The following is a 12,017-nucleotide window of genomic DNA, read 5'->3' on the forward strand; positions in this document are numbered from 1 at the left end:
TGACTAAATGATTTTTTTCAAGAACCTAGTGATTTTTTTCCCTAGGCAGCAACCCCGAAAGAGCCATCTAGGAGATGGTTCTAGGCGTTTACCCCACCCCCAAGAGAATAACCCCCTTGGAAAATGGTATGTTCAAAATTTGAGAATTTATTTGAGTTATGTTTTTTTTAGTTTAGTTGAGAAGTGCTAAGGAAACTGAAAAAGAAAAAATTACGCGCCATTAGTAATCAAAATTTAGAGAAAAAAACACAATTCAATTTTTGTTGTAAAGATTTTCATATGAAGTTCTGCAATTGGCAGTAGCGGGCGGCAAATAAAAAAAAGAAGAAAAATTAATATAGGCGAAAAATCCTCAAAATTAAACTAAAAACATACGGCATTAAGAAGTTTTAAAAGGTTTAGCTTTCCTTTGGAAGCATAGTTGGCTTTGGAAACTAACAAATTCGTTTTGTTTAAGTTCTTGCGGACAAAAGCGTTGTCAAATTCTATGACCTAGTTTTTCTCATCTCCCAAGTGTAAAACTACTATAAATTACCATTAATAAATAAATGAAAACCAAACATAACAGAAATTATTATATATAAACAAGTCAAACTCAAAACGAACAACAATTAACAGGAGTAGGGCTGACAGCCCCCATGCCATATTAAGACAAGAACATGATTTGCTCTTTACTAAAGAAAAAAAAACGAATCCATAGATATATATATATATATATATATATATATATATATATATATATATATATATATATATATATATATATATATATATATATATATATATATATATATATATATATATATATATATATATATATATATATATATATATATATATATATATATATATATATATATATATATATATATATATATATATATATATATATATATATATATATATATATATATATATATATATATATATATATATATATATATATATATATATATACTGATATTTATTCCTTTAAGTTTTAACAATTCTTTATAAAAAAAAGGCGTTTAAACTTCTACAATGGGGTTCTCTGATTGTTTTGTAGTTAGGGAGAGAAGGGTTTATCTCAAAGGGTGCATTTTAATGTCAAAATTTCCCAGCTCTCATTGAGTCCTGAGATAAATGCAGAATTAGTTCTAAGGGAGAGACGAGGGAAGGGTAAAGTTCAAATTCATATACAATCCAAAAGACCTTAACCAGGATTTTTGTTTGGAGGAAGGTGTTTTTTCAGGGGGGGGGGAGCACAAAAGGAACTTTAAAAAACGCATCAAAAATGTGGCTTTGATATCTACTCCCTTATGATTTCTTGGAATATCTATGGTCTGCGCTGTTATAATGAAAGTAAAAAGTAACATTAAGCCCCAGACTGAGCAGAATTTTTTCTGCATAGGAGGGGGACTCCTCCCTTGATGGGGGACTCCATTCCCCTTCCTCGCCCACCCATGTCATGGTCGCAGAAACTTCGGATTGCGCTCATTAGATCAGAAATTGAGAGTTCCAGTCTTTTTTTTTTAGGTCCAAAGTAATTGGAGACCTACCAGCCACGTACGGGTGGTATTTTCAAGGGGGTTATTTTCCACGGTGTAGGGGGGTGGGGGACCAGGGGGTATTTTCCGGTTGGCCAATAACTATAACTCACCATAAATAGAAAAAAAAACGATTATGTTTGCATGAAAAAAAAATTTGTTCACATAACATGATTTGCATGATTACCATTATGTTGGAAACACATTTCAATATCTCTTGATGTATCACTTTAATATCTCTCAATATCTCATCTCCTGCTCTTGATGAACATAAATGAGCAAACAAATGATCTGCTGAAAAAAAATAAGCATCTGTTCTATTTATGGTGACTTTTGATTCCCTCTCAAATTTTACTCACGGGGGGATTAGTCATCAAGGATATGATGGTCAAAATAAATAAAATATTAACTTTATATGTCAGTTTTAGTGCATTCAAATGTAGTAGGGTCACACTGCTATTAACACCGACGTCAACGGTGCATGAAAGGTATGTTTTATTTGGTTTAAAAAATTGTATCCCTGACGCCTGATATTTTTCAGGTTAGTATGGGAGATAGCAATAATGAAGAATCCAACTCTGGTGTTTCACCCTCCTCAGATTACACAACTCCTCCAAAGAAAAATAAGATGAAATGTGAACCTTCACAAAGTTCTACCACTCAGATTCAATACTCCCAAAAGTTCGTTAATTCACGGATGAGTCTACCAAAATATAAGGGATGGTAAAAAAAACTTAAATCTTGCATATTGTGGAATATGCGATACTGCTCTCAAGCTAGGAAAAAGCGGAAAATCAGAACTTATAAAGCACTCCGACATAAAGAAGCATATGAAGAAGCAAGGGGGATTCACTAAACAGAGAAAGGTTCTTGAGGCAAGAATCTGGAGTTTTCTGGCTGAAAATGACTTGGCTATTTCTAAGGTCGAGCCTTTCGTAACTTAAAAAAAAAATTACCTTCAAAGGAAGTAGTGGATAATGTGCAGCTTAAGAAACAGAAAGCTACCAATGTTATACGAAGAGGACAAAGCGGTTTTTATGAAGATCGTTTGATTAAAGTCTTACGAAATCGCTGCTTCTCTGTTATTATGGATGAGTCCAATGATGTATCTTTTAAAAAGCTTCTAGCAGCTGGAGTAACATTTCGTAATAATGACCTCTCAGTTGATGTTTATGTACTCGACGTTATCGAGTGTCCTAACTCTTCAGCCAGGGCGATATTTGAGGAGCTAAAGAAGTGCATAATAGAAACTCACAAGCTTCCCCCTGCTAATTTCATAGGGTTTTGCTCTGACACTACAAATTCTACGATGGGAGCTAACCAAAGCGTTTCTTCCATGATCAAACAAGTGTTCCCGTGAGTAGTCATAGTGAATTGCTCTTGCCACATGGCTCATCTTGTTGCTTCGTATGCATGCAAGATATTACCAAAACCCAAGGAGGACATCTGTCGCTCGATATTTAGTCACTTCAAACATAGTCACAAGAAGCAAAATGCTTTCCTTGACTTTCAAAAGTTCCAGCAAAAGCTGTACCAGCTAGACGATTCCCAATATTCGTCTATGAGTTTGCTCTTAATTTCCACATATCAATTCAGGAACTTTGTCGTTGTTCGAACAGAGAATGGGTTTATTAGATTCTGCTTCGGAAGAAAATTTCTTTCATTTAATATTTTAGTAAAAATGTATTCTAATTATTTCGAACAAGCTATCTTCTTCACAAGAAGTTGGAATAAAAATAATCACTAGGTCCCTGAGAATCGTTATTGAGCCGTCAGTTCAAATAGTTCAAACCTCGTTCAGTGTCCCATTTAGAGCATTGTATACACCCATAATAAACATAAAAACTGAGGCTCCAAGTAAGCCTTGTAGAAACAGAATTTGGGTTGTTGTTATTATATTACTTTTACTCTCCAATGCGAGTCTTAATTGTTCAACACGCGGAAATTTGTAGGCCTTTTGCCCGTAAATTTGATAGCCATCTGGCTTTTTATCATAAAGATAATTTGTTTCACTCTCATCTTCAGCCTCAGCTTTATTTTCTTTTTTAATTTTTTTCCTTTCTTTTTATTTCTTCATGTTTTCATTTGACAAGATGGTTGGCTTAAAACAACAGGATGGTGGTACATCTTTTGGTTTAAAGTTAGGATTTACAATGTAGAAGTAGAGACGTGCTACAACTTGATGAGAATTCATACCACAGCATCCTAGCGTGATGTGCACGTCGTCAGCCATGGAACTATCAATGTTTTCAATATTTTTTTTATATTGGTTTAAAATTGTGTCGTCAAGGACTGATGTGCCAAATAAAAGATTTGTACTCCACACAATCAATGCCGGATATACAACGTTCATTATTATACACAAATATTTTACCCTGGATTCCATTTTAGCAAAATAAATTGCAGGTATCATGATAATAGAAGAAAAAAAGAAAAACAAACTAATTTCCTCGTTTGAAAAGCCACATGGTGCTAACAGATAGCCCAGCTTTCCATTGAAGAACTGGTGCAATAATTGCTGCCGAAACTAACAATATCAGTGCTATATTTAACATATAATATGCAAAATTTTCAATATTAATCTTTTCATTAAATTTCATTTTATATAATTAACTAGATCAATCTCTTATATAATGACTAACATTGGGCGTGATCGTCTCTTACTAGGTTGCTAGCTACCACTGCAACCCGGGAAAACACCTGGAAGCAGACAAAGAAAGCTTCGCCAAGATTGCAGATAAAAAAAGGTGGGATTACTAAGGGACGTGATCGTCTCTTAGTAGGTTGCTAGCTACCGCTGCAACCCGGATAACTGCCGCTGCAACCCTGATACTGTTAAATTACAAAGAGGTTTGGCTTTTTCTTAGTTGGGATAGTAAGATACGATCCTCAGTATGGCACTATATCCCAAACAAGTAACTTTTCAAAAGATAATTGTATTATCTTAACTTTTAGATACCATCTGCCGTGGTATGTTCTTTACTAGTTTTCAGCTATATCCGATGAAATGAGGTGAGGACAGGTCTTTTTTTGGGCCTCCTATGCATGGTGACCCCACCTGCTGGTTTATCAGGAAGACGGTAACATTTAGTCACACGAACACTATCAGCTGCTGGGCCTAGTGTTTTTTTTAAAAAGATTTTCAACATCAGACTTGGCGTTTTGACCTGGGCGTTTGGATGGTAAACCATGAATAATTACATTTAACAGTCTATCTTTAACCTCAAAGTCCAATAGATTTTTTTCAAGTTCATCATAGCGAGCCTTTTGAAGATTAAAATCCTTCTCGAGGGACGCGATTTTACTAGCGTGCGAAGAAGAGAGGGTTTTCTTCTCCATGGTCTCAGCGTTCATACACTCAAGCTTCTTTGAAAGTTTAGACAGGGACCGGAGGATTGAGCCCAGTTTTAAATTCAGACTTTCTGTAAAGTTATCAAAGCTTGTTTCTGTCACAAATGACATCATTCGCTACGATAAATAATTGCCCTGATCCGCCTTCATTAAATTATAGCTCCGTTTGGCTCATCTTCTCTTAGTCAATTAAAAAAGCGCTATCTATTAGAACTTAATTTTCTTTGCAGCAAATGGCGCTAAAAAGGAAAATTGCAAGATTTCTGCTTTAACCAAGGAAACTGACGCAAAAAAGCAGTGTCAAATTTCTGCACAGTCTATTGAAAATTTTCAAAAATCTAGGTACCTTCTTTCTATCACCCACAACTTATTTCTGGCACATTCAAAATCATAAAGATTTTCGATATTTAGAAGTATTCACAGATAGATAGATGGCGATACACGTAACATTAGCAACATTTTTGATTATATTTTACTTCCGTCGATTACAGAGAGTACTGAAAAAGAATCGAACCGATACGGTTTTAAATCTCGTGTTGAATGTCAACAAGCCCACAGTGTCATGGTTTCGTTGCTCCATGATGTACAATCTCTTGGGCTTGAATTACACACTTTTGCGTTGGAATCGCTCAGAGCGTTTGATAATATTTGTCATGCCTACAGGGGTTGGCCGCAATGATGCTACCGCAAAAAGTGACTTTAGTTATTTCACAACTAAAAAGAAGTGACAAAAAGTGACTACTAAGAAGCAATCAGAGCACAGGCAGATGAACTATACAAGTCCCAGTTACTGCCTTATGATATTCATCACCCTCTAAAAGCCCGTTAGGTTACGAAAAATGAAGACTGGAATTCTTATTTTATGTTAGATTAATTTATTTGCTCACACGAAAAGAGAACTTTAATGAAAGAACAACTTCGATTAAGCTATAAGGAACAAACAACCTTAGTAAAGCAGAACTTTTGAATGTTTACGAACAGGAATAAACCGTGCGATTGGCGTCCATGAGTAAGTGTAACAAATCACTGGTAGAATTACACCTAACATAGCTACCATCATCACTTCTGAGGTTTTTTTGAAAGGCGATCGATAATTTCTGATTTCCTCTTCAAAACAAGTACTTCCACAGATTAAGCATCATTTTCCCTTTGTTTTTATTCGGAACAAGCTTTTAATGCTGCGTCCAGCATGCTTTAAGCCAGACCAATGTTCAAAAAGTTTTTCCCTTCTACTGCTTTCTTCAGACGTTCTCCTGCTTCTTTCAGAAGACTATCACCGTTTTAGTTCTTCTATTTAGCCATCTCTTTGTTTCGTAAAATGTCTGACTCTAGTTCCGCTATTTTCTGCTTCTTCTGAGCCAGTTCCTGGACTGCCAATTCAGCATCTTTCTTTTCAGCTTCAAGCTTTTCTTTTTCCGATTCATCCTGTTCTCGCCCAATAAGGTGAAGTTCATAGCTAGCTCTAGCTGATCTGGCCAAAAACAGAAGCTTCTTTGTGATCGGCACAAGCTTGGGTTTGTTCTGATAGTCGCGCAGAGCAGCAGCAACAAAAGCTTTAGCGTTTAGGGTCTACTCCTCTGTACGGGCCTTCGTGCTAGTCATCAACTGAGCTGAACGAGAAAATCCTCTTTCCACGTCTGCGTTTCCATGGCAGAACGAAAGAGCTGCTCTGACGACTCGACCCAAGGCCTGATATTTCACATCACCAGCTGGTGTCTTCAGTTCTAGGATCGTTTGCCAATAGCTATAAATTCGTGTACTGTTCGTGGGTGAGGGGTGACACAGGATCCGACTGTACTAATAACCATTCTCCCTGAACTTCTCTATGTTCGTCTCAAAAGGAAGTTCTCTTGTGATGTAGCAACCCCTCGGCTGGGAATCTGGCTTGGGAAGGTTGAAGCAGCTAAGGCTTCGGAAAAACTCGCTGTTCACTGGGCATTTTGCCAACAAATACCGTACAGCAGCTTTGACGTACTTCCTAACTCCTAAGAAAAATGTTTTCTATCTTTCTGAATTTCTTTTGAAGAAGCAAGAGCTGCCAGGATCCGCCCATTACACGAAGGTTGCTTTAGATATACTTCTGCAGCACTGTCTATGCTTTCAAACCCACGGCGAGGCAATGGTTGACATAATTGGCACGTACGATCTGTCCGAGAGAACTGTGCATAAGCAACGGAACTCAAAATTCAACACATGAATCAACGGCTCTTGTCGTCGAAACACTAGTGAATACAGTGAGGGTATTTACAGAACTCACCACAAACTTGATTTCAGCTTTCATTGTTGGCTTTCTTAGCCAACTGACAATTTTCAGATACTTCGGATTTGAAACAATGTGCTTTGAGCTGTTTTTCTTTGGCACGAATTCCAGAAAATATTCAATCAGAGCAGGCCATAGCTCGATCAAGTGGTTTGCAGTTTCTCCTATGGTAAGCCACGTAGTGAGGACGTTCTTTTCAAACTTCTATCACGGAGCCTTAAATTTCAGCTGACACTGGCTAGAATCGTCACAATGAGCAGACCATCTGCTGAAGAAATGGTAAACAGCAATTATCAAACCAGAACATTCCTCCCCGAGTTCCTGTAGTCCTTTTTGGAACGTATTATGCACTGCGTGGATGTTGTAGGTACCAATATTTAAGACCTTTTGAATACCGCTTTTCTTTTCCAAGTCAACAATTGACCAAATTACTGACAGCTGGACCATCGCTCGCAAGCATCAACAGTCTCTCAAGTGGAAGTCCTTCATCTTCCGTACACCAGAGAAGCTTCTTGCTCAGACCCTCACTACCATGTCCCAAATAATATTTTCTAACATGCCGATTAATGACTAGATTTTGCTCCTTCAACCGGTACTGGACCCTTATTTGGAGCTCATGATCTTCAAGACCCATATTGTTTCTGCCTTTGAAGCCGCATGTCTCTTCCTGAATATCTTAAGCTTCTTCTCTGGTAAAGCATTTCCAGCATGTGACTTGTTTTTGGTTGAAGTTGATCCAGCGAGTCTGAGTTAACATGGGCTTAGCACAGTCGGCGCGACGCATTCATCCTGTGTTCCTTTTTGGCAGCATGTTTAAGAAGAGCTTGAAACCCTTTTTGACAGTTGCACTATGCAAGTCGCTTGAAACTCTTGCACTATGCGCCCAGTCCCGTCTTCCCTACCAATCCAGTTTTCCGAAAATTTCATCTTACCCATCACTCAAAGCGACTTGAAAAAAGAACAGGGGCTAGAATGGATTTAGAAAACCTTCTCACCACATCAAATATTAATGCAAACAGGTATAAACTCATAAAGCCAATGAAAGACACTTATTCCTTCTTACGTTTTGACGTCCCCTACACTTATGGGTCTTAATTTGTTCCCTCTACAGGCAACAGCCAAACACAAAAAGGAAAGCAAATACTGGAAACATAACTTAAGAATCTGGGAAAAATGTCCATCTTTTAAGCAGCCAGTTTGGGTGAACACTCAGTGAATGGAGGCCAATGAGCAGCTATGGGAGGTTATTTATCAAGAGTGAACTTACTTTTCTAGGAACTTGAATGTCCAACCTTCTGTTAGTTCACTAAATGGCTGAAAAAAAAGCTCAAAACATGAACAAAAAAAGTGACTTTAGTGACAAATTCAGTGAAAAAGTGAAAAAAAGTGACATATCCTAAAAAAAGGTGACAAAAGTGAGAAAAGCTACTAAGAATGACCATTTTTGTGCCACCCATTCTTTTTAGTTTTATGAAAATTTTGGCGGGGGTCTACCCCTCCCCCCTCCACACACACACACCCTGGATAGGGCCTTTCCCTCCCATCGCCCTTAATATATTCTTCTTAAATCGTCTGTTAAATAAAATTAGAGACCCAACAACTGGAAAAAAATATCAAAATGAAGGCTACCAATTGGACAAGGGTGAGTGAATATCAATCATGTCATTACTTTTCTTAAACGTTCCGGCCTTAGTTGATTTTTCGCTGTATTTGTATCAAATTTGTATGCAGCCACTGTCTAAGTAATTAACCACCTTGTAGGTCAATCGAACCTTGCAGGTTGGCAAAACAGGTCAATTAAACTAAGAGAACGGCTTAGCAAGATATTAAACTTAAAATATGGCCTAGATTTTTACTATTGTAAGTTTCTTTTCTTTGTATAATTCAGGGGCACCAATTCACGAGTTGACTAGACAAACAAAGAATGTCAATACAACAAAATCTAGAAAAAATACACAAAGAGGTTTTTCTTGTGTGAATCAGGGTATGGGTGTGTATTTTCACTGGTAGAATTATATGCGGGGGGGGGGTGTCACCGAACACAGTTTGTATTTAAGAAATTTAGTTCACAGAGCGAAGCTTGGTCCCCTGGTACTCTTAATATTAAGTAAAGATGTGACACAACGTGGTAAATCTAGGCGAGCACCAAACGTCTAGGCGACACCGCTACGCAAATTGTAGCTAGTATGTCTGACAGGAAGAATGATCCCTGTAGTGTTTCAAAAAGCAACTCGAAATAAAGAAAGCCCTTTGCATACCTAAAAAAGGAACACCAATGGGACACTTTTAGTGGCAAGCTTGAATTATTGTTAAAGCCTATTTATTTATAAGCCTTTATACTCAATTTCACTTGGGAGAAAACCAAATATTCAACTCTGATCCGAAAGAGAGAAATGAAATAAATTATTCATCGCCATAACATCCTTTTTTCATCTGGCGGCGTAAAATTTGGCCGCTAAGCGAAATTAAAATTTTAGCCAAACCTAGCTTTGATGTTTTAAAGAGAAATACCTTCTAGCTCGAATGTTTCCTACTTCAGCATTGTTATTACCCTGTTGAACAGATCCTGATGATGCTCTTGAGCGATTGGCTAACCAGGCGTTCCATCTCTGTTCTCTATCTGGGCAGTATTCCAAAAATCTGGGTAGGATATGCCCTTCCAGAGTTACACACCATGGTCCTTGACTAGGCTTGTTCCTTAGAAAAAAAAATGTCAAATTTCGTCTTTGAATCAGTCGACTAAAAATTAAATATTTTTAAATGATTGGTTTTTGCTGATTTTAGCGTTATGCAAATTGCAACAAAATTGGACAACTGTAATGGCAAGGACTTGATTTTAAAAGTGTAGGCATGATTAATTTTCGTCAAATTTTTCTACTATTAGTATCTTTCCGTATTTTATTAGGTTCAACACAGACGGGGAAACAACGATTCCAAGCTTTTGGGTTTTCTCATTTTCAAGAATCTGCCTTATATTATCGCCCTGATCGGTCAATAACAGAAACTACGTTTCAAACTTGAACACAGGGATACTCACCGAATAACACACGAGATAAACTACCAAGGCCTTAACCATGCTTAAATTTGTCATTGTCGACAGATGTGGCTACATGTGTGGTTCAGATATTAGGAAAGGTTGGAACTGAACCTTGCATCATCTGATACCTTGAAAAGGGTTACAAAGAATTGTATGATCAGATTACTTTAAGAAAACTCAAGTCCAACAGGAATTTTCTACATCTTATCTTAGCAGATACAGAGTTATGGATCTTAGCTTTCTGTATACTGTATAGTTACAGTTTTATAGTTATATGTTTATTTTTACTGTATAGCAACGTATGGTACTGTATAGAAATATAGTTAGCTATGTTTTTTTTTTACTGTATAGTTTTTTACTGTTTAGTTATATTTGTTTTTGCAGTATAGAAATGTATAGTACTGTATCGTAACATAGTTAGTTATGTTTTTTTTACTGTATAGTTTTTTAGTGTATAGTTATGTTTATTTTTACTGTATAGTGTTGTATAGTACTATATAGTAATATAGTTGGTTATGTTTTTTTTTTACTGTATAGTAATGTATGGTACTGTATAGTAATGTAGTTAGTTATGTTTTTTTTTTACTTTATAGTTATTTTTACAGTATGTTTATGTTTGTTTTTACTGTATAGTAATGTATACGCTAGTACTGTATAGTAATATAGTTAGTTATTTTTTTTTACTGTATAGTTATAGTTATACGGCCTTTTTTTTACTGCATAGGATATACAGTTTAAGAGAGATCAACAGCTAACACGTTCAATATCTAAAAAATTTGATGAAAGTCTTAAAATATTTTTGTTGGCTTTTAATGAACTTTATATATTAGCAAAGATGGAATATGTGGTTATTTCTTTTCTTTTTAATTTTGCCTTTATTATTCATTGTAATTTCTGTTCATTTTTTGGTTCCGTTTGGGTTCCTTAGGGGCTCAGGCCCAAAGACCCAACTATTTGGTCTCGGAACATACAGACCAAAGTTCCCTATATGATTACAATTGTATGATAGCGTGTCAAACTTTCTACTAAAATGTATCTATGGAGCTTCTGTTTTAAACGGACTGTTTCCATAATGAGGTTCTATTACATTTGAACCTACACGAATCATAATCCCCCCAGAGGTATTTTCTAGATTTTTTTATTCATATATTTGTATTAGCAATCTTAAAATCTTGATCAAATGCAATGGTAGGGACAAGGTCAACAGATGGCGTCAATTCATGAGAATTTTAGGGGAGGGGGAGGGATCAAATTGGAGGGTTTTTTCCAATTTTTTTAACGAAAATATCAAAAAGGGCAATTCTGAATGAAAAATATCCTCCAAAAAGGTGTTTTTCAAAATCTAGGGGGGAGTACAAGCCCCCTTGCCCCTTCGCCTAATTGACACAACTGAGGCCAACTAAGGACACAAAGTTAGGTGCCCTCTGAAGAGTTTTGTCACTTAAAAATGCTTTAGATTCTAGAATTCGTGATCAAAACGACCCTTCTAAAACTTTATAAGGTCATCTGTTCTGCATAATGAGGCAATGATGAATGGCAGACACATTATTTTTTACTTAGTTGTGGATAATGCATAGACTAGGATTTATCTTAAACAATATTTTTCCCCATTATCTGTTTTGAAAGGCTTTCGACAATTAAAACACTTATCGTATGCTTCCGTATCAAATAATAAGCTATAATTAGCTTTATAAGTGGTTATAAGAAATCAATTAGTGGTTTAGTTTTGTCACGTATTTTTGTGAGCCAATCCCACGGCTCCTTAAGCGTTTGTCGAAAATGGAAACTGTATATCCCCACCTTGTTTTACCCATTGTCATACTTGCCCGCTTTTGCTATGTCA

The 12,017-nt window shown here is 36.4% G+C and overlaps 1 protein-coding gene across 2 annotated transcripts in view; it reads right to left on the reverse strand.

The window, feature by feature from the left end:
- Positions 1-12,017, reverse strand: part of LOC148954339 (uncharacterized) — a 159,584-nt gene that overhangs the window by 71,468 nt on the left and 76,099 nt on the right. For both annotated transcript variants that reach the window (XM_089086270.1, XM_089086271.1), the window contains exon 7: positions 9,649-9,834. In XM_089086270.1, coding sequence (XP_088942396.1) covers positions 9,649-9,834 — 186 coding nt within the window. The remainder of the gene's footprint in view (positions 1-9,648; positions 9,835-12,017) is intronic.

The sequence above is a fragment of the Artemia sp. Qi Xiang Cuo genome, chromosome 3 (genome assembly GCF_049724085.1).
Source record: "Artemia sp. Qi Xiang Cuo chromosome 3, ASM4972408v1, whole genome shotgun sequence".
In the NCBI taxonomy this organism is placed as follows: domain Eukaryota; kingdom Metazoa; phylum Arthropoda; class Branchiopoda; order Anostraca; family Artemiidae; genus Artemia; species Artemia sp. Qi Xiang Cuo.